Here is a 24,930-nt window from a genome sequence, read left to right on the forward strand (position 1 = left end):
GAATAATATAATACTGTGATTGCTAACCAAATTAAATTAAATTGTAAAATAGAAAATGATCAGTAGATCAGTAACTATTAAAATAGATATAAGATGTATTGTGAACATAATTTCGTAATAATAAAAAGCATTTAAAAATAAAAACTATAGGGCGGGTAAGGTGTGTTGACCGTATCCTGGCCTATTAAAACACGGTTGTGTTTTGAAGAGTTAAGTTATTGTATGTACGAAGGAGTTATGTATATGTAGGTACATAGTTGCTCACTTTGGAGAAGTGAGCTGGCTGAACTCCAGAGGTGCAGAATGTTCTCAGCGTCAACGTGTCGCCGTTCTGCTTGAATTGGTGTTTGGTATTTCATGTCTGGACGTTGTTGCTTTGCGAAATGAAATCGGCGTTTGGGCGTGGGATTTCGTGCATTTATTCCTACAAAACTTTTTTCAAATTTGAATAAAGCCTATAAAAAGTTATGATTTAAAAAAAAAACAATTAGGGGGAGTACACCTGTTTCAGACCTCCCCCCCCCCAAAAAATGGATAATAATTATAAAAAAATAAAAGACAGTGTATAGTTTTGTGGCTATTAAAAATGTATTAAGTATGATTATCAAATACTTATGTCGATTATTTTTAATATTTACAATTAAAATATTATAATAAAAAGAATTACATGCAGATAATGTTTGCACATACGTTTATTCCATGTAATATTTTGTAAGTTCTAAATTTTATTAATAGGTTTAATAATTATTAAATACATTAATTAAGTAGTAATATGATAAAAAAAATTAAAATAAATTTGCTTGAATTTTGATTTATACTTTGTAAATACATTAATCAAGATGTAATATGAAAAAAAAAAAAAAAGACTTATAAATAGTTATGTAAATTTAAATTAATCATCATTCCCTCATTCGCAATATCAGAATAGGCTGCATGTGTAGCATTGTCCATCTCGGCGGCCAAACTATTGGTGCTAAGAAGTGCATGGTTTGTACCGCCAATTCCACTGCCGCATTCCGGACATAAACTTTTCTGCATTGCTCCACCACACTCGGTGATACAATACGGATGACCATTCGGACATTTGAACCAATGACCCTGTTTCAATTCCATGGCTTTGACTATCATAGATCTTTCCGCATCTGAAACCTCAACTCTAAAAGTAAGCGATTTGAATAAACCTTTCACCATTACTTCAACATGTTTGTCAAAAGATTTAGTCGAAAATATAATCATGCTCAGATTTGATAAAGTGTCTTTATCTGTATTAGAGTTTGAAAGCCTTTGAGCGACTTCAAATCGGATTATACTCTCCATTCTGGCTAATTCAGTATTGAAATCTTCGATTTGTTGTTGAGTAACCTTAATTTTGCAATTACACAGGACTCTCAAAATAAATTTAAGTTGATTTATTATGAGGTTAGATTCAATCTGCTGCTCTTCTTTCAGAATTATTTCAGATAAACGGTTCAATATAGTTGCTTGTACGATAAAATTCTCAATATCGGGTTTGCTCAGTTGCACAATTTTATTCCGTCGTTTTTTCTTATCTTGTATATCGTTGATATTGGCAATATGCGAATCTTTCTTTATTTTCATCACAACCGTATTCCATTCAGAAACTAAACTCAATAATATCATTAATAAATTAAATAAAATATAATCTTATGTACATATTTACATATGAACTATAATAAAAACCAACCTTTTGCAAATAATTCATTAACTTGCATCTTGGACAATTGATCAATTAGTTTATTCAGGTCCGCAATTAAATTTTTAATTTTTTTTGGATCACCATAAATCTTTTTCTTGGCATTCTGAACGTCATTGAATGCTGTTTTAATAGCTTTGTAATATCTTGGAGTATTCATCACATGTGCGCTACAATGTGGACATCGGGGATAAGCAATTTCTCCAGTTTCCAGAGACTTGATCCAATTATCCATACCATTCACTTCAATGATATGAGGACAATCAATCAGTTTAACGAATCTAAAACGATACATTTTAAAAATTATACTGCCAATATCATAATTGTAATTATGTAAATATGTATGTATATTAATTAACCTTGCATCCTCGTCTTCTTCATTGCCGAAGAAAATCTCTGGCATGTTTTCAGGATTACAAACCCTGCAAATATCTGGACACAATTCACCACACAAACCAAGACATCCATGACCACATTTCAGCTTACGAGGGCAAGGCTCAGAGCACGGTATTCTATCACATATTTCGCTGCATTCTTTAGTGCATTCGCTGTGAACGCAGCGCCGATTGCATTTATGCTAGAATATAATAATAAAAAAACATGTATTAAACCATGCTTTAATAATAAAAAAAATCACATTGGATTACTAACTTTACACGGTTTACAAGGAACACCACAAGTCGACGGACACTTTGAATGACTGCATTTTACACTGCAAGGCTTACGACACATGCTGCAATCTTCCCTACAAGGATCATTACATCTGAAACATTATATAATCCTCTATATACATATAAGCGTTCTTCAGAATGAATATAATGCTAATAAAGAAAATCACTTCATACATATGTCCACAAATGAGGCGGTTTCCACAAGTCTCCGAGCACGGTTGGTGCAAACGGCCCCTGCATTTGCCGCAAGTGCCTTGACAAATATGTTCGCAATCTTTCAGAATTGTACGGCATGGCTCTGTGCAATACTCCATTGTCAATATGTTACCAACGGCTCCTGAATGAAAAAAAATACACTTCGAACCAAAAACATGATGATACGTATGTTATAAAACAAGCAAATATGTAAAACTTCACCCAAGTTAGAATCACAACACGGTATTTTGAAAACGTGTCCACATATGGATTTGTAAGGATTAGGAATTTTTTCAATACACGGTTTAACACTGCATCGTTTCATACACTCATCCCGGCATCTATGTCCACATTTTAGTATACAGTTGCAACGTTTTGAACATATTATTTTTTCCACATCTTCACTGCACTCTATTGGAATAATGTGACCGCAAGATCTTTCCTTTTTTACCTGAACATGAATAGAGAAAAAATTAAAATTTCAATAAGGAAATATCTGCAATATAAATACATATAATATTACCGTCACTCTGCAGTTAGTACAGGGTTCGAAGCACTTATTCTTGCAGAAATGTTTGCATGACATCTTCCTGACACACTTTTTATCACATAATACTGTATTGACATCCATATGGCACGGAACACTATCACTATGCGAACAGTTCATTCTCTTCTTTTTCATCTGTTCAATAAGTAAACATTAGATCAATCACATTACAAACATAATCAACATCTTGAAACATGAGAACCACATATATTAATACCAGAATAGTACAAGGATCGCATTCTTGATGACAAAGCTTTTTACAACGATGTTCTCCAACGCATCCTTTATTATTACGTCCGCATTCAAATTTGCATTCATACTGAAAATCAACAAAAATAAAAAGTCATTTAAAGCATCGATATTGTGTTAAGAATACTGAAAATGATAGCACTGACTTCCAAATGCTCGGGATCGTCATCCTTATGACATAGTTTAGTACAGGCATGTCCACATGGTAATCGATCAATACATTTAATCGAACATTTTGGACTACCTCGGGCAATGTAGCAAAGTAATTTAACCTGCAATTTACATGTTATATTATTATGAGTTGTATTATTACACATTTGAATAGGTTTATCCGCTTTATTTACCTCATGTAAGCACTCGGAGAATGTATGTAACACTTCTATCCGGCATTGAACATTGTCAGGTTTGACACTACACATAATTTTGTTCGTATGCCCACATTCAAAAAGCTTCTCAACTATTTCAGAACATTTGCAAGGTTGACAGCATAAAAGTTTGCATTTATGACCCACAGAACAATCTCTGCAATTAAAAATAAACAATTGACATTGTTTTCAGATCAAATAAGTTTAGAAAGCTCGTTTTATTAATAATAACCTTTGGCATTCTTCATTGCATTCGTATTTTTCGTGCTTCTCCAAGTCAACGTGGCAAAATTGTAGACAATTGTGACCACACTTTAAAAGAACATTGCACCGATTTTGGCAGCCACCTTCGAGAACTTTATCAAAATCTTCAGGCATTTTGATCTGCATTTTACACAAAAAATTTACATTTTATCCACTATTAATATATTATTTCTTGCTTGAAAGCCATTTTAAAAATGTAGTATCTCATGTCACCCATGCTTTTCAATCTGTATTCGGAAATGGTGTTTAAACCAGGCAGTCAATAGCCGAATAGGAAGCGAAATAATTAACAATATCCGTTTAGCTGATGATATGGCAATACTGACTGGGAGTGCCGAAGACCTGCAATCGTTGTTGATCGCAATCGACCAATCAAGTCAAAAATGGAGTCTACCCATTAATATTAAAAATAATAAAGCAATGATTATATGCAAAGAAAAGACAGATCCATTAAACCTGAGTGTGCGCGGACAAATGATTGAACAGGTCAATTTTACAAATAAGTAGAAGGATCGAAATAGCAAGAAATGCCTTCAACAGCATGAAAAGTGTTTTGCTGTCGAAATTTGTCTATGAAATTGCGCTTAAGAATCCTATACTCCTGTGTATGGTCGGTGTAGCTGTACGGATGCGAAACATGGACGCTTTTAGTGGCAAGCCTGAACAGGATAGATTCCTTTGAAATGTGGTGTTACGGGTGGATGTTAACACTTTGACAACGGGGCGTATTCAATATGAATGTGCGCGTGGAGCGGGACGAATTCGCGACTTTTCGCAAAAGACACTTTGTATCCAAAAAAATGGAATAACTTTTTAACTATAGCATATTTCTACGCGAAACTTGGAGAAGTTATAGAATATGATATTATCTAAATTATTAACGTCTAATTTTACAAAAATATTATCTCTTCAGGGGGTGGTTCTGAAACAAATGCACCCTATAAGATTTTATGTGTTAAATATGTATGTATTTTGTTTTTGTAAAATTTAACATCTGTCCCGATGTGACACATATCTACTCAATACAAAAAAAATGGGTTAAAGATTTTACGACTGTCGAAATGATGTACTATGAAATGATTCGTGTGTTTTCAATGTGGAGCAACTTTAACTAATAAAACATGAGCCGCAGCATGGAGATTGTATACATACACAATATACATATGGAAATGTAATACATATTTTATGTAGTCGTCCAAAGCAGTGATCCACAACCAGTAAGCGCGTTTTATTTTTTACACGATTATACTTTTTCTTTCTATTTCAGTTTCTATCATATAACAATCTTTTTGAATTCAAATTATAAAAATAAAAATATTGTATTACAACGTAGAATATCGGCTTTTATATGTAAAATAAAATTTATATAAAGGTGCTTCCAAAACATTGATAATCGCTTAAATTTACTTGGAACCTATTTTTTTGGAAGGTTATTCTAATTAGAGTCATGAATTTTATGGAGTCGTGAACAGCCGAGAGGCGAGAAACAGTGTTGTGACAAATAAAGTCAAAATCAAAAATGTGTAAATTTCAATATGTATATAAAAAAAACAATTAGTCCCAGCGATTAGCACATATCAGTATTTCGATAATTATGATAAAACAATCCTTTTAAATTTCATTTCCAATAAAACAAACCAATTTTGCAAGTATAAGTGATGAATAAAATTCAAAAAATGATAAAAAATAAGTTCCGCTGGTAATCGACGACAGTAGTATTGTTCAGAATTTAATAAGCAAGGGTGGTGAATGAATAAAAAAAAACACGTTTTTAAAATATGTATAGTACTTAGACAATTTATTTGAAGATTTTATTTATAGAAAGTCATAAAATAAAGAAAACTCAAAAAAAGGTACATTCAACAAAAAAATCAAATTCTTGAATAAATAAGTACATAAATTAAAGAAAATAAAAAAAGTCAGTTGCAAGAATGAAAAATTATTTTGAAATGTACATAAAGTAAAGAAAACTAGAATAATCATACACAAAAATAAAAAAGTCAAACATATGAATAAAATATTACATAAAACAAAGAAAATTAAAAAAATCAGTTACAAAAATATTTTAAAAAGTACGTATAGTAAAGAAAATTAGAATAATCAAAAATAAATAAAAAAGCCAAACATATGAATAAAAAATAAAATATTACATAAAACAAAGAAAATAAAAAAAAAAACAGTTAAAAGAGTCAAAGAAAAAGCACGTAAAATAAAAGAAAACTAAAAAAATCATACACAAATAAAAAAGTCAAGCATGAATAAAAAATAAAATAAAATATTACATAAAACAAAGAAAATTGAAAATGTCACGGGTACATAAAACAATAAAAAATCAATACACGAGGCAAAAAGGAAGAAAACTAATATTTATTTTTTAAATGGTAATCTTTAAAACACTTCTCCATGTGGAGTGGCACTTTACAGGTCTCACACATATAACTTGTCTCTTTCCGTAATTTATATTTTATATTCTTCTCACAATTTTACCACCTTCACGCATATGAACAGGTTGATGTTCGATTGTTTTTGAAAGTCTATGGGCTGGATCAAAATGAGCAGCAACATGTGTTGATGTTGACGGCTCATTTATATTTAATACTACTATTTTAGGTTCAATCCACGATTTTGCAAGTTCAACCATATAGTCGTGGAATTTTAGTTTTTTATTTGGGTTCAGATTTTGATAAACCTTAAATGAGTTTAAAATAGCACAGTGTAATAAATAGAATGTCACTTTTTTTGTCCACTTCATTGTTTTACGGAAAATGGGGTAATACGAAAGGTACTGATCGGCTAAATCTACTCCACTCATATACATGTTGTAATCTATAATACTCTTTGGTTTTATTATAGGAGTATTTGTCCTATAACTGATTTTCCCGGTCTCGGTCAGTGACGAATTATGTATTGTGGAAATCATCTTTATTTCCTTTTTTTTGTAATTTTTCCATTTCTCAAGTAAAATTTCTCCTTTTCGTTGAAACGCAACTTGGTCTATTTCGAGTCGAACACATTCTAATTTTTTCTGCTATCAAATTCGTAGCGAGTTGTACACTGTTATAAAAATTATCGGTGTACAAATGGTGCCACTTGTTGGCAAAAGGCGTCATCAAATTCATTACCGTTGTCTGTATGTCACTGCCTCTGCCACAGTATAACTGGAAATTTGAAATGTACCCTGTCTTTGCCTCACAAACCATTCTATTCAAATTACCGTATTCGCTGGATTGTAGACCCGGTATTTGAACCTTCCCCTCCAAGGTATCATTCCTTCATCCAGTGATAGATTTTTGGAAGGCTCATAGATCGACCGAAATTTTTCGAGGAAGTAGTCGATGATTTTTTGGACTTTAAATAGCTTTGGTGCGTCGTCTGGCATATTACTGTTATCCGAGAAATGCAGAAAGGTCAGTATTTGCATAAATCTATCTCTTGCCATAGTTTTCCTGAATATTGGCGTTTCAATGTATGGGTTGGTGGACCAATAACTTGAAATAGAGTTCTTTCTAACAAGGCCCATAATTAAAATCAACGCCAGCATCTTCTTAATTTCTTCTACTGTTACGTCGATCCATTTCTTTCCATGCTCTGGAATTTTATATTTATATCCATTCGTTGCATGATACCTATTTGTTTCTCGTACAATATCCTCCAATAAGTCATCACCAATATATAAGGCCGTGACTTCTTCAATGTTATCAGGATTTTGGGGGAAAATTTTTACTCCGGGATTTCCCTCAAATGCCTCATTATCTCGAACGGGATCCATTTGAGACCAATCCACGGTAATTTCATCTTCCGAGTCACTTGATGACATATGCATTATGCGTGGGCCACCTCGATTTGAAATAAAATCAGAATCAGAATCATCACTCTCGTCATCATCAATATCTGATTGACGGTCTTCATATACTTCATTTATAAAAGTATCATCCATTTTGGCGTTTGAAATAAAATAAAATTTAACAGCAAAAAGCTTCACAAAAATTGCACGACACTCGCGAGAACAAAATAAAATTTGTCCTTTCCCGGCGACTTTCAGCAGATAACTGACGAAATAAATAAACGACCGAAAAAATGAAATAGTTTATGAAAGCAACCGAATATAAAAGAAACTGATTTTTTTTGAAAATTCTTTGTTTAATAAATGTCGGGAAATACACTTTCACACAATAAGATTGAGTGACGAAAGGTTCATAAAATAATAAAACTGAATCTTCCGTCGTTTACTGATGGCGGCAACTTAAATGCGTGCATACAAAAAAAACTTTCTATTGAAGAAACTGCTCTCAAACAGAAAATAAAACGTCATTGGCAAAAACCAATAAAAATAATGAAGCGAGAAGATTTTGTTTGTACCCAATTTTGTCGATGCTTACCTTTTTTCTTAGTAAAATTTCCCCGAAAGTATCGAACCCATGCATTTGTCACGATTTGCCTTTGATAAAAAAAAAGCCGCCGCTGTACTTGTGACGCTCTTTAGGCCCATAATTTATGGGGGTAATAGAGAAGTTTGGAAAGCAAAATGGAGTGTTAGTGTGTTGATAAAACATTATTTTTGCGTAATTATTAACGGAAAAATATATGTTTGCGTTCCACGAGTTGCGAATCACTTGCAATTCGCCTAAGCATTGCGCGTATATTCAAGGTTGTGATATGATACTCCGACAGCGGTGATATTTTAATTAAATAAAAATACAATGAGAATTTTGTATGAGATCATGTATGTAATTACTAAGAATCAATTGAAATCAATAAAAATCAATGAAAATTTAAAATAAACCAAAATCTATAGCACAAGTTCTTAAAAAATTAAACGTTTTCTTTTTGTTCGATATGTCGGTGAAATTTAAAAAATATGATCATTTTTTTTCGAAATAATATTGTATAAACCCCAATTGAGACATCGATATTATGATATTATGGCGCGTATATGTGTGGGATCCCATCTCAAAGTGCGCAGTATCGACGACGTGGAATCCACGTTCCCCGGCACAGCGCAAGGTTTACCGAGGACGTGGATTCCGCGTTCCCCGTCGTTAACGAGTTAAGATCTCATGGATGGACCATGCAAGGAACAAAACGCTCCTCCAGCTTCTTCATAAAAAGAGAGAGCTTCTTGACACGATAAAGTGCCGTAAGATGGAATATTTTGGCCACGTTATTTGCGGTCTCAAATATTGCCTTCTACAAACAATCATAGAGGGGAAAATAGAAGGTAATCGGTGGCTTGGGGGAAAGAAGCTCTCTCTTGACTACGGAACATCAGGTCATGGATGAGACTCGAAAAATTGTATCGGCTTGTCCATGATAGGGCGGAATCCACACCGGCCATAAACGATGTCTGTCCATGGTCAGTGCCAGTACCAGTAATTTATTAGATAATTTACTTGTCCATTTTAGGACTATTTTCCAGTTCATCGGTAAGCCGTAATACGACTCCCTAGCGCTGAGCACATCTGAGTGATATTATCTTCAAAAATTGCCTTAGTGGCGTAATGCTATACTATGTATTTATTTAATTTGATTTTATTTAGCTTGTGAATAATTAATTTTAAATCAAAATCTTCAGGATACTAACTGTCGAGTCGTTTCAGTTAACGTTACGATGGTGATCTATTAATAATGGCACATTCTGATAATATGGAAAAGCCATACCTCTGTTATAATGTTATGGTTTTGACACTGTAGTGGGATTGACAACCCTATAGAATCATGCTCTATTAAAGTTGTGTTGATTTTCTTCCACAATTCACTTGCATTGACGAGATTATTCATATTTCCAATGATGAAAAATCCTAAAAAAAAAAAGCATATGAAAATACCATTTTACAAATGCAGACAAGTTTTTTAATTTTCGAATACCTTCTTTTGCCCTAGACAGAGCTACACAAACACGATTGGGAATATTAAGAAAGCCAACATTGTTATCTAAATTGCTTCTAACCAAAGTTAGCAGTATGATTTTACATTCTTCTCCTTGATAATTATCCAATATGCACATACGAACATCTTCAATCAATTTAATTTTTTTTTTCAGCTAAAAAAATTCACAACAAATCATATGAATATCTGGCGATACATACATAAAAATCTGCATTTACTACTTTTAGCAATCGATATTGTATATTTAAATTGATTATTAAATGATATTGTCGGTTTCAATTTTAACCCAAAATGTATAGATTTTTTATCTCACCCCTCGAAGATGAAACATTTGACCTGAATAGGCACTTAAAATAGTGATATCACGAGGATGATATCCTTGTTGAATCAAATATACTGCTAAACGCAAAATGAACTCTGCCTCATGTGCATTCTTGTGACTTGAAAGGTCGTCATCCTGCAAATTTCAGTGAAATAAAAGAACACTTATATACATATGAATATGTATGTCCACATGTTAAAATAATATACCTTAACTTCTGGAAATTCATGGGTAATAAAAAATAGATTCTTTGCGACCCCCTTAACATTGGGATAGTTCAAAACGGATGGATGATTTTCCAAAACAGGATATATTGATGGTGTAATCAAACTGGCAATTTCAGGTCGCATTCGATGTTGCACTCCCAACTGGCAGATATTTTTTCCATTTTTGAACATACGTTCAAAGAGAGATATCTCTAGGTTGAATTTACGTCCAAGTTGATAAGAAGCGGTCGTGGGTCGCAGCTGTTGGTGATCACCTGATAATGATCACAAAATATACATATGTAACTGTTTCCACCTCACGAAAGGAAAATTGTATTGGTAAATATCTTATATAATACATATATGAAATTGTAAGTATAATTATATATTTATAATTATGTAACTTATATTATTTACTATTTGGAGTAAATTGAAAGAGACTGTTTTCGAGAAAAAATACTATTTTAGTAAAATTAGACGTGTACATTTAATGCAAGACTTATATGGAATTATAAAAGATGCATCTCACCAATCATAATAACGTGTTTGCAATTTTCGTTCAAGTTTACTACAATATGTGACTCAAGAACTTCGGCTGCTTCCTCAATTACAACTAAAATAAAATTTATTCCATTTAGCAACAAAAAATGGCATTGTATAGTATGAATAGATCGCTATATCAACCTATCGACGGAGACAAAGAACAAAGCAAAGGTCTCAGACGAGCGGCCGCAGTCGTCGTCAATCCAATCACGTGTGCCTTTTTCAATATCTGAATATCGCTCATTGTGTTAAAGTCATCATACAATGCGTAAAACGTGTGGTATTTTTCCTACAAATTCAAATATATGTATATTATAATAAGAAAAAATGTGGAAACCATCGATAGCTATGGTAGACCTGCTCCTGGACTCTTTCCAATGTAATAAACTAATCACTCGAGGACAATGATGTACAACTAATCTTTATTCAATGGATATCCTACTATAAGCGAAATAGCAAAATCTTGGTCGAAAGTAAAACCAATAACACTAATTTGATTATGGAGAAAGACTCTTCTTAATGTGGAAATAGATTTAGTGGTTAGATCGCGATTCAAATGATCCGAAATTTTAGTGGAGAGTGATGCAGATATCATTTCTATTGTCAACTCAAACAATAGAAACCATATAAAAAATTGATAGTTCGGATTATACGTGTTTTTCAATTATCCAGTCTCGTACTCCGCAGTATTAGGCCGGATACTCGAGAGTACGCTAGGATCAGGTCTTGTATTAAATATGAACTGGTAAGTCACAAACTATAAATTAGTCGAGAATAAACAATCTACATACATACGTATATGGAAAACAATCGCTTAAATACATAATACATAATACTAAATAATTTAGAAATAAAATTAATATAAAAACACATAATTTGAAAATAAACTACACTTTTTGAAATTGCCAAATACAAAAGTTTAATAATACTTTAATATATAATAAAATATAGTGTTGAATGTATACCCGTAATTTCAAAGTCAAATTGAAAAATATATTTTTCAACTCTGCACACCAGTATCTATATAATTGCCAACGTTGATTCAAGTTTAAAGATTTAGGAGAGAGGTGAGAGAAGTCTTTCATTTCATCTTTATCATATGTAAGCTGGTTCTGAAACCAAATAGCAATTAGTTGTAAATACATTATACTCATAATCATGCTATTAGTGACCCTCGTATTGTTAAGGGTGTCTCAATTAGGGTTCTCAATCGAATATTCGAATTATCTGCTCGATTTTCAGCTATACGAATATTCAAATTATCTATCGAACATTCGTTTATATTATTTCGAATGAAATTCGAAAAATATCCTGCAGTCAGGAAGTCGTTTTTTCCTTTTAATATACTAGAGCGAACGTGCCAATAATCCATGGTCCTTTTCCATGCACCTTTATATTGTTTTGGATTTTTTTTTTATCATTATTTATTATCCATTTTCTAATAGTTGACTGACAAACAGTAGCAAATATAGCTAGAAAGTATCGAAAGCGAATTTTTTTATATTTGTTGAAAGTCACTTGTATATCCGCTTTAAATTGCTTTGATTTTCTCATAAATTTGGAAAAAAACGGCTTTTTAATATCAAAAAGTATGCAAAATATAATAATAAATTTGGCATTATCCCTTTGACTTCCTCACTAATCAGTAACTCACACAGTATAATTATGTTATGCATATTTTGTAAAATTCAAAAGATTAAAAGATTATAAAAATAATTAATGATTGATTAAACTAATTATCTTCTTCTTCTTGTTAATGCCTTGTCCGCATCCGGACGTTGGCGACCACCTCGTCGATTATTTGAAGATATCCCCATCGGTCTTCAGCGGCTCGGAACAGCTCCTCGGCGCTCATATCGGTCCACATGCGCATGTTTCGAAGCTAAGATTACTTTTTCCTGCCAATCCATTTTTTTCCTTATATTTTCCCCCATGGTTATCAAACGGAGACATTCATATTTTGGACCCCGTATCATGTGTCCGAGGTACTCCATCTTTCTCCGCTTGATGACAGAAACAAGTTCCCTGCCTCTCCCCATCATGCCGAGGACAGCTTCGTTTGATATCTTTTTGGTCCACGAAATCTTCAACATACGCCTGTAGACCCACATCTCAAAAGCTTCGATGCGGCTGATCATCTTGGTCTTCAGAGTCCACGTATCACATCCGTGTAGTAATACTGTCCAGACGAAGCTCTTCGCGAATCTCAACCGCGTTTGAAGATTGAGATGCTTGTTTGTAAGCGCCGCCTTCAGTTTTTTACAAATGCTGTTCTAGCCATCTCGATACGGATTCTTAGATCTTCATCTGGGTCCATCTCATCATTCAGCCAGGTACCCAGGTATTTGAATCTTTTTACTCTTTCTATCACCTCTCCATCCAACGTTAGATCACCGGTGTCTGTTTTCATTCTACCTACTATCATAAATTTTGTCTTCTTTAGATGTATGCGCAGACCTCTTCGATTACTTTCTAGATGTACACGGTCTAGAGATCTTTGCAGGTCTGCTAAATTTTCAGCAACTAGTGCCGTGTCATCAGCATATCTTATATTGGTGATCGTCTCGCCACCCACCTTGATGCCCTCAGCCTCTTGGAGAGCATCGTGGAAGATGGATTCCGTGTAGGTGTTAGGATGTATCCTTGCCTGACGCCCCATTCTATAGGAATCTCATCAGTGAATTGGTCATCGACACGTACTACTGCAGTCTGATTCCAATAAATATTTCGTAGCAATCTGACATCTGTCATCCAGGCCAATATTTTTTAAAGTTTCCATCAGGCAAGCGTGTTGGACACGGTCAAAGGTCTTTTCAAAGTCTATAGAGCAGATGTACACAGGTTTACGGACTTCTCTGCATCTTCGGAGTAGTGTTTTCATGCAGAAAAGGGCCTCTCGGGTACCCAAGCCTTGTCTGCACCCAAACTGATCTGTGCTAATCGCCTCTTCACACTGTGGTGTTATAATTATAATCAACTAATAATTATTTTAATTAAATAATATTTTACTGATAACTTATTTACACTAATTGTTTAAATAAATCAATACTGAGAGCTGTAAAAAAATGACGAACATTCGAGTATTTCATCAATTTTTATTCCGTATTCGAATATTCGATAACTACGAATAATTGAGAACCCCAGTGACACTGTAACGTAAACATTTTAATTTTTTAAATCATGTACAAATCACCTGCAAGCAAAATAACTGACATAAAATGTAGTTGCGATTACTATTCAATTTCTGTTTTTCATCATTCTTCAATTTGTCATTTTCGATTTTTTTATCAATTTTATAAATTTCTTTGGCAAATGAATACATCGAAATTTTTTCATACTTCACTCTCACTTGAGGAGTTTGATTGTCTTCAAAATCTTCAGCTAACATATTTCGCATGCCATCAAATTCTAGACAATCGTTGTGTTTTGAATGTTTGACTGCAATAACATCTTGATAACATTGGAATACATCTTTGTTAAGATACTTCCATATTTCCAGTCGGTTATCGCTCATCAAAAGCCAATTTGCAAGACGCGATTTGAAATCTTTGCTTTCAAAAGAACGTAGATAATCGTTTATATTATTATTAGGCAAATATTCATTCAACAGATTCAAATCGACTATGCCATCATTGGCTTCAATGTGCAAAATTGCATTCTGCACCTTATTCATCAAGTCGATAACTTCTAACAGATTGCGAGCGTGAGGATTTGCACGACCATACTGTCTACGTAGATTATGCAGATTATAGTTTTTGGCCAACTGTTCATTTTTAGATTGGCCACCGATTCTCACTACTTTTTTATTGGTCGGTAATATACCACAGAGAAACTGGTCCAGCGCGTGATTTGTAAAACAGATCACTAGCAACGGTTTCTCGGATGATGGTACGTTCTCCAATAGTGTGTTGACTATTTTAAGGCCTATGAATGTTTTACCAGTCCCTGGCGGACCTTGAATCGTGACAAATTCTCTGGATAAAGCCATGCGGTAAGTATTATACTGATAATCGTCCAAACCGAGCTGAACAGCTGATGGCCAGCCTAAGTTGTTGATTATATCCACATTTAAATCTTTGATTAATTCACCATGTATTTTGTATCCACCATCAACGTGCCGTGGAACTGTTTCCAGCATCTGCACATTAATTAATTAATAAATCAATAAATCAAACAATGAATAAAAATATTTATATACTTTCAGTTCTTTAAAACAAACCTGCATATATACGATGTAATCTTTCAGTGGAAAATTGTCGTTGATTAGTTGTAGAGCTTCCAATACAGGCCCATATTGTGAGAAGAAAACATCACTTTCAAACATTACATATGTTCCAGTGAAAAGGTCGCCGGTGATATCTTCATTTTTCAAGTCGACAATTATCTTAAAAAATGCACGATTACGTACTTAGATTTAATACCAATCCAGTAAAAATAGTAATATTTATGTTTAAATTTTTAAAATTGTCCAAGTCAGATTGTGGCAAAATGTAGGAATCATGTTTTTTTTTAACAACAACACAGCCTTAATGAATTAAATAATGAAATAAATTATAAATTCTCACCATGCCTCGAGACAGTAAGACTTCAGAGCTCTCGACAATTGTGCCGAAGAAGCACGTCTTAAATTTGTCTTTCGTAAAACACAACAGTGATCCGAACAAAAATCTCTTATAAAAAGCTTTCGGATTCTTGCGACGACTATTTTCATCAAAAGCCACCAATAAACCGGCACGCTTATTGGAAATGGCAAAATACTTGAATTTTGCTTCGCGGTAGAATCTAAAAACGAAAAATTTAAGATCCATTCAAAATATAACACAAGAATTAGATATTTACTAAAAACAACCTTCCCCCGTTGTATTTCCTCTGTGTAGGTTCATATATGAACCTCATTATGGCTTCCCTCATAGGACGAATGAAGTCCTCCCTCATTAAACGAAATTGAACATCTAAGTAATGATCGACACTGTTATATGCCCCATTAATTATATTCGGACGTAGAAAAACGTGGTTTTTCGTACTAATTTCAGTTACATCGGGACAGATTCGGCTTTTTCTAAAATCGTTGGGCACTTCTAAATCTTCATCAGCTCCCTTTCGAGAATGCTTAAACAAAAAATATATATATTAAAACACATTGCATAATCCATATATTAATATATGTATATTTAATTCCTTAAATGTACATACATATATACATATGTAAGTGCTAGATATATTATGACAATGGTTTAAAATTGAGAAAGTAAGATAATGTTACTTTGTTAAAATTGAAATTGGTCGGAAATTTTAACCTTAGGAAGCTTTGAAAGTTAGCGTGGATGGTTTTAAATATCTTGGGTGCTATCTGGGTGAAACGTGTGGAAAGTGGAAAGGAAATTCACGTTAGAGTGGAACAAGCAAGAGCTGCATACATTCTTGAAAATGAAAAAAGTCCTAACCACACGTGATCTCAGTATAGCACTCCAACTGAGACTTCTACGATGCTACGTTTTCTGTATGGGACAGAAGCATGGACCCTGACGGATGCCACATGCAAGAAACTAGAGGCATTTGAGATTTGGACATACAGAAGGATGCTGAGAATCTCATGGATGGCACGTCGTACCAATGCCGAGGTGCTTGCCCTGATGGGAAAACATGTCGAAGTGTGAAAAGGCGTAAATTGGAGTACTTCGGCCATGTGATGCGGAACGAAAAATACGATCTCCTGCGCCTAAAAATCCAGGGGAAAATCGTAGGCCAACGCAGTCGGGGCAGGTAAAAAACATCATGGCTAAAGAATCTTCGGCAGTGGAACGACCTCAGCACCCGAGCATTATTCCGAGCAGCAAAGGACAAAATAAGAATGGGACATCTAGTTGCCGGCACATGAAGAAGAAGAATACTTACTTATTATAATAACAGTCTAATTTAATGTTTGTTTGACTTTATTTCAAATAAAACTTGATTGAATCATTACCTATATTTATTTTAAAATATACAGATGCAAAAGTCTAATTATCTCGAAACAGGCCACTGTCATTATAAACAGATCATACATACAAAACTGATCAATAGACAATGTAATAGAGATGTCCCAATTATACAATTGTGTAGTTCAAAATTAGACTGTGGCGACTCTCCTGCATTTCAAAAACACTAATCAAAAATAATAAATTAAAAAGAAAATCACCAATTTTTCAGCAAACTCTTCCTTTATTGGAATCAGTCGCATTTGAATGTTGGCTAACGTCTGCAGCAGTTCTTCTTGATAATTCACTTTATGTCGATCTTTTAAATTTTGTAAAGTGATTTTACTGAAGTCGATCAACTTTGACAATATGCCCAAAGCCAAGTCCGGCGTCGAACTGATGACGCAATCGTAAAATGCGAAGACGTTTTTCCAAAAATCATCACAATCGTCCCAAAACAATTTATTTTGCATCTTCATATCCGTCGTAGCATAAGGTAAGTTCAATATATATTTCTCAAACGTATTCAAAAAGTTCGACTCACACAACTTAGTCATAATGTTCGTTTTCGATTCGTCAAACATAACTCCACACACCTTAGATATGCATTTCATAAAAAGGACAATATTATCCGGCTTTATCTCCTTCGTCAACGTGTTGTCGAACTTCCTATTCTGTTGGCTGAACACCATAAGAATTTCTGATCCATCCTTAGAAGACATATCAAGGAGCTGCTTGAATCCGAATACCACATGACTCATATCCATATTGTTGGAGCCGCCTTTGTTATTTTGATGATTGGACTGAAATTTACGATGCTTTGTTGGAGCGATCATAGGACCTTTTTCTTTTGTGACAACTAAAATAAATAATAAAATATATAAGTTAGTCACACTTGGAGATAACATTCATAAAGTCTAACTTAGTTATGATTCAAAACAGACCAACTGCATACTCTGTTAAGATTAATATGATTGCATAGCAAAATATATCAGCAAAATTATAAGAATTTAAATATAATCTAACTTGGAGAGTGATTAGAAGAATTTTGGTTTCTATGCAATAAGCCACCACGGCTGTTTCCTCTTGAAAAATCAGAGTCATTCCTTTTCCCTACAAAATATATAAACATATATTATTTAATTGAATGAGCTTCCGAACTAAATTAAATATTATTTGCAACAAAAATCTCACCTGGTGGATGCTGATGGTGATTATTGTGCTGATGGGATGAACTAGCACTTTGTATTTGATTTTCCAAAGTTGTATTCGGTCTTCCTAAGTTGAAAGGCATTCCTATTACGCAAAAAATTGTACATTAAATTTCAAGCAAACACACATACATATGTACATACAAATTATATGTGTAAAATTGACATTCTATATTATAACATGATAACTTTCATCCACCTGAATAGCTACTAAAACATCAAATTCATGATATGAATTACTACAGGTATTCAAGTTTGAACTCCAAACAAATCGAATCATCGAGCTATCCAGACAATCACTCTATAAAATTAAATATAAAATTTAAGCTAACTTGGAGAGTGATTAGAAGAATGTTGGTTTCTATGCAATAAGCCACCACGTCTGTTTCCTCTTGAGAATCCAAAGTCACTCCTTTTCCCTGCAAAATATATATTTATTTTTTATTTTTAAATGCTTTTTATTATTACGAAATTATGTTCACAATACATCTTATATATATTTTAATAGCTACTGATCTACTGATCATTTTCTATTTTACAATTTAATTTAATTTGGTTAGTAATCATAGTATTATATTATTCTAATGTTAATGTACAGCATAATAGGAAAAAGAGTTCAAAAACCTATTTACAATTCTTATAAATGCTCATAATACATCTAATACATAATATTAATTAAAGACTCTCTAAAGTCGATGACCTAAAGCAGATTGTGTTTAGGTAATCTGTGTTTATACCTGAAGGGTATAGACATTTTGTTGTAATCACCGAGACTCTTCACAAGTGTGTTAGTATGGTTATTAGTGATTCTGTCATAGAATCTACTGGTTAGTTTGTTAATAATGTCTGTAACAAACGGATAATATATAAACATTAGGTATCGCACGGATAGAAGGAAATTTTATTTTAACGTTAACATATTTATACATGAAAGAGAGCAAAAAAATATATTCAAATAATACATTCCTTGTTTTTTTTTTTATAAAAATAAGCAAAAATCATCATTATATTAATTCTTTACAAATTTGCTATTCACTGATGGAGTAAGCATATTGCACAATATATTATAATATTTACATATGTTTGCATGTTTATTAACTGTGTCTACTCAAATAACCATGATTGGTGACAATCATAAATTAGCAAATACATACATTAATATAAATATTATATAGTATATACAGTAACAAAAGACACAGAGAGATCCCTGTATTGGTTTGATCCTATTGAGATTTAATAAACAATACCAAACAATTTTTTAAATCTAAATTATAAAAGGGGTATTTTGAACTGTTAATATTTGGTATAATTTAATATAATATTTTCTTTCATATTTCTGAATAGTTGAATTTTTTTAATACATAATTGAGACATTTTCCATCAAATTTATAGGGATTTGAAATCTTTACGCTTGTTAATATTGTCTCTAATGTCCGTAATTAGAAACAGACATAGTCATGTAGAAACACAAGGTCTCCAATATCCATACATCGGGTATTGGTATATGATTGTAGTTTCGAATTACTAAAGTGTACATTAGTAATTCAATATTCGCATACATTGATAAGCAAAAATAAATAAATACGACTTAAATGCAAAGTTGGAGTTCGAATCGCACATTTTAACGACTCTGACTCCATGGGTCCCCTCTCTGTTAATGTACAGAATTACAAACATAGATCATCTCTTATTATATCCTTAAAATATTGAAAACAACGACCGACCTGGGTGAGCGTTGGTTGTTGGTTGATTCCCACGTGATGATCCAGCATTGGCATCAAGGTTTTTTGCTTTCGGATATCCACCAGAGTCATTCAAATCTACGAAAATATAAAGAGCAGTGTTTAAGATCTCGGAGACCTTTTCATATTATTTGAACCTAGATTTTTTAGATGGAACTAATCCACTTGAAAAGTATATGTAGTTTATTTTATCCATTAATTTGTTTGCTACTACGCACATATTAAATTAGATGAATTTAATTATTTTGAATATATGGAAGTCAATTTGAATGGAACAAACCTAATGTTCGGAGACGACGATTTTCTCGGCCTGGGCCAGGTTCATCCTCCATGGTCGGAAACGTGCACCAACTGGTTGGATAAAGCTGTTGAAATTCTGGTGTTCAATAGCAGTACCGGCTTCTAAAATCCCGAACAATCGGTGCAATACTACAGTGCTACTCAAATAGTGGTACGCATACGTAAACAGACCGGACAAGAGGGGGGGGTTCCAGTCGGTGATATTTTGGAATTCCACAAAATCAAATTATTTTTCAGAATAGTAATGCTTCTTGTGACTATGTAAATATGTGGTTCGGTGATTAAAACCCAAAAATGCAATCAATCGAAAACTACCCACGCGAAATATTGCACTAACAAGAACTCGAGTGCCAGATTTATTTATTACAATCAATGTACACTCGTCATTACAGATCGCTCCAATGTGACGAGTATACGATAAAGGTCAGAATACAATAATACATAGAATATAATAATTAATCAAGTACCGAATCAAGTACAATAAATAATCAAGTACAATCAGAATACATAGAATATAATAATTAATCAAGTACAGAAATAATAATCATAGAGACATCAATGGATTATTTTTAGATTTTGTGCACAATTATTAATACAATTTGTATACACACAATAAACACGAAATTATAGAGACGTCTATAGATTTCAGACTACTGTGCATAATTTCTACAAATTATACACACAGACTTGTGACAACAGAAAATGATCTATTACCAATTTTCAGGAACCGTTTCAACAATGATCAGATAAAATTGGCAAACTCTGATAGAGAAACGATCGATTTGGAGTCACAAAACCCCCAAATCTAACCAGCAGTTTATTTTTATTTTTAATTTTAGATTAAATTATTTTTAAATTATTTTTTAATTTCAGTTAATTTTTATTTTTAACAAGAAAATTTATATATAAATTTTATAAAAAAAAATATTTTTAAAAAATTATTTTTTTTAAGAGTTAATATTTAAAATTAATAATTTAAAGAAATTTAAATTTAGTACCATTAAGCCAAACTGCTGGCTATTTCGCTTATTTGCTGGCTATACAGATATTCCGTATTCGCGATTTTTGCGGCAACGATTGTCGTGCGCGCGATCGCAATTTGCGCAATAATCCGTTTACCCGTAAATTATAGTATGTATGATGTGATTTTTATGTTTTTCTCAGAAACCTTTTGATTTATTGAGCTGAAATTTCATATCTACGAGTTTAAGCTTAATATCAAGTTGTATATAAAATTTGGTAAGCATCCGTCAACCGAAAGTGACAGTTTACTCTTGTTCGATTTTTCTTCCACTATTTTTTTCGACCGCTTAAGCATGTGTGCTCTTCACGAAAAAATTCAAGTGAAATTATTGTATCAATGTGATGAAAATAAAAAAAATGATTAAATTTTATAACCCGAAAGTGGGATTTTTTCCTCTTAGAAAGGTCAAAAATGTTGTGGCCACTACTCTGTCCACACCCCTGAACGTATCAAGCTGAAACTTTATATTTGTATTCTTTATGTACTAACTTAGAGCTGATAATGTTTTGGTCAGAATTCGTAAACCGGAAGTAGTATTTTTTTTTTAAACAATATTACATTATTTTATTTTGACCTTTTAAATTATTTTAATCTTCTTGATTTTTATTTATTTATTTATAAATTTATTTATTGTGTATAATACTGATAGTGATTTTAAGTAATAAAAAAATTTAACAAAATCCAACAACCGGAAGTAGATCTTTTGTCTTGTGCAAGTCTCAATACATTTGCGCTCAATTTGTATCGAAAATGCTGTCATAGCTATTAGTATTTCATAATGCTGCCTGTATGTGTGAATGTGTCTGTACGGTTCAATATCGAATATTGTTTTGTCACCTTATTATATTCCTCAAATTCATAGATAAAGTCGTAGGTTGGTCACATCCGAATTTTTTTATTATAATACATATATATTAGCACTGAAATAGCGAGTATATTTTTCATATTATATTTACACAGTTTTGGGAGAAGGCAAGTTTATATTTCACTGCATTTCTTACATCTTATCTCGTCGAATCTAGATTTAGTCGAGTTATGAATCTCCTCTTAAAAAATTGTGGATATTTGATACGCATTGTATACGATATTTTATCTCCAACGTAATGGCAGACGAAACATTAACGTATATTGATGACCAAAATGTACAATATGGCAAAGTATGAAAACGATCGGATAAGAGATAAGAGAGATAAAAAATTACGACTTACACGAAAACCATGTGAACTGTATAAGAGGTAAGTAAAAAGAGGTGATTTCCGTATTTCACTAACAAATTTGAGCCAGATATGTACATATAAATAAACTCGCTAGTTTACATCAGGCACAAGGATCACACTAAATAAAATTATCTTTCAATTCATTACTTTCAATTTATTATGTTTAAAAAAAATATTGCGTTTATATATTATATATGTTCAAATTTATAATTATAAAATTTACATAATATATAATATTTTAAATATATACTTTTTTCCAGAAAATATGGGGGGAGACACAGAAAAATATATGGTGTAGATAATTAATATGTACATATGAAAATATATCATATATATTCTTCGATCAAAGCACAATTATCGTGGTTACATGAGAATTTATTTGGCCCACTCATTGAACAAAAACAAAATCTGTTAATGAAACACAAACAGAAGTTGATTTTCGCATTTTTCTTCCCCACTTGTGATATGCCATTTTACTTATTTAAATATAAAATACGCGCGATTTTAAGATTGAGCCTAAACTTGGGTCTTAACTATCAATATTGATATCACGGCTGTCTTAAATGATTAATTATTGCAAAAATAAATTCAAAATTACTATAAATTGCATTTAATTTAGACCAGATCCCGAGGTGATGCTTTTGAAGATTCGTCAACACACTTGTTTTGTTTGTATTCATTCGATTATTAGTATCTATTAGCTATAAGTTAACTACAATTACTTTTAACCTGTCACCATGAAAGCAATCAGAATTGTTAAATATTTTGTAAATTATTGATGTCTTAATGAATTTCAATTATAATGTAATATGTAAGTAAAAACATTACAAATTAGTGAGAATGTATCATTTAAAATAAATTACTAATGCCTGCACAGTTTGAGATGCATTTTGTAAGCATTTTTGCAATGATGAGTAATCGTGTTGGGTACTCCCCGAAGAGAAAATACCAATGCTCATATTTTTTCAGTGTTGTCACTCTTAAAAAAGTTTGGAAAAACCATGGCTGTGTAGTCGCCTCAAAACTTACCGACTTCGACCCTAACTTGAAACGACTTGCAAACGTATAAAATTGTTAATGAAAAAAAAAATAGCAATTTTCAAAATATAATTTTTTCGTCTTTTTTCACATTTTCCAGTCGGCATTTTTTTCATTTCCCTACTACATATGGTAAACGGAACATCTGACACTCGAGTTCTCGTTAGTACAATATTTCTCGTGGGTAGTTTTCGATTGATGGAGTTTTTTGGGTGCCAAATGATCCATGATCGTGACTTGCGCGAGATAGCTTTTTACAAAATAATCACCGAACCACTACATATGTATGTACATATATGGCACCCGTATGTACATATATGGCCAGGTTGGTTTTCAGTGCTCCGGATTATTTAACAATTCAATAAAAGGTACATTTTGAATAACATTAAGAAAAAACAAACAAACTATGCCAATAAAACGATTATTGGCATCCGATCTTTACAAAATATTTAACATTGGTAGTTCGGTAGTGGTAGCTGGTGACTAATGCCAAACATCCGTTATGGAGTTGCGTAAACACTGACCAACAAGGCACAACTCTTTTTAAATACATTCAACTAACAGATACAATCTTACTTCATCCGGATACATACACACACTATCCCACAAATAACTCACAACCATCCACACTAGATCTTGTCCTTGTCAAGAACTGCCCAAAAATATCGACACCAAATGCCCTTCAAACCCTGTCGTCTGATCATCTCCCGATAATCTTCTCAATCGACGGGAAACCCAAGGAAATCATCAAGCATAGTTGGGATTACGGGAGAGCTAACTGGCGAGAGTTCAAGTCGTACATAAATGACCAAACTATTCTAACTTCTACCACACTCACAAACAAAACAGAAATCGACAGCTCCATAATACACCTGACGGAATCAATAACTCGATCCAAACACCTTCACATACCTAAGACACAATACATTGAACACAAACTAGAGATAACTGACTTTGTTGCAAATCTAATTAAAAGTAAAAATAAACTCCGTAAAATTTGGCAAACATCAAAAAATCCAGCATTGAAAACATTAATAAATAAGCTCACATATCAAATTAAAATTAGAATCAAAGAAATCAAAAATGAAGCTTGGTCTAAAAAATTAGAAAAATCAAGCTCAGTTGATGGCTCTCTATGGAAATTAGCTAAAGCGATTCGCAGGACAAAAACTCGATTCCTCCGTTAGATGATGCAGGAATCTCAGTGACGCGTGATTGCGACAAAGCAGAACTATTATCAAAATCTTTCCAAAAACATCACACACTCACACAACATTACAATCACATACCAACGCATAATAAAGTCAACCGGTCCATTAAAATCATCACAAAAACTCCCACTAACAGTAATAAAAATATAAAATTGGTGCATCCGTGTTAAATCCAAAATATAATACGTAGTTTAAAAAATAAAAAGGCACCTGGGCGAGATTTAATAGATAACATCATAATCAAACAACTTCCGTTTAAAGCTTTAGT

General features: G+C 32.7%; 1 protein-coding gene across 1 annotated transcript; it reads right to left on the reverse strand.

Annotated features, from left to right (window-relative positions):
- Window positions 1-798: 798 nt before the first annotated feature.
- On the reverse strand, window positions 799-20,427 carry LOC143921868 (NFX1-type zinc finger-containing protein 1-like). The gene is made up of 28 exons (XM_077445188.1): window positions 20,153-20,427; window positions 19,855-19,950; window positions 18,463-18,549; window positions 18,114-18,215; window positions 17,946-18,032; window positions 17,141-17,778; window positions 15,812-16,071; window positions 15,528-15,744; window positions 15,182-15,346; window positions 14,156-15,100; window positions 11,928-12,074; window positions 11,104-11,251; window positions 10,949-11,032; window positions 10,423-10,694; window positions 10,205-10,348; window positions 9,871-10,045; window positions 9,664-9,803; window positions 3,974-4,125; window positions 3,721-3,898; window positions 3,523-3,648; window positions 3,345-3,446; window positions 3,104-3,262; window positions 2,803-3,031; window positions 2,560-2,722; window positions 2,366-2,477; window positions 2,074-2,291; window positions 1,706-1,995; window positions 799-1,622 (listed from the first exon to the last, which is right to left on the reverse strand). Exons 1-28 carry the CDS (start codon window positions 20,202-20,204, stop codon window positions 868-870), a joined length of 6,243 nt encoding a protein of 2,080 aa, XP_077301314.1. The 5' UTR covers window positions 20,205-20,427; the 3' UTR covers window positions 799-867.
- Between the last annotated feature and the right edge of the window lie 4,503 nt (window positions 20,428-24,930).

Source organism: Arctopsyche grandis, unplaced genomic scaffold (assembly GCF_051622035.1).
Source record: "Arctopsyche grandis isolate Sample6627 unplaced genomic scaffold, ASM5162203v2 HiC_scaffold_16, whole genome shotgun sequence".
In the NCBI taxonomy this organism is placed as follows: domain Eukaryota; kingdom Metazoa; phylum Arthropoda; class Insecta; order Trichoptera; family Hydropsychidae; genus Arctopsyche; species Arctopsyche grandis.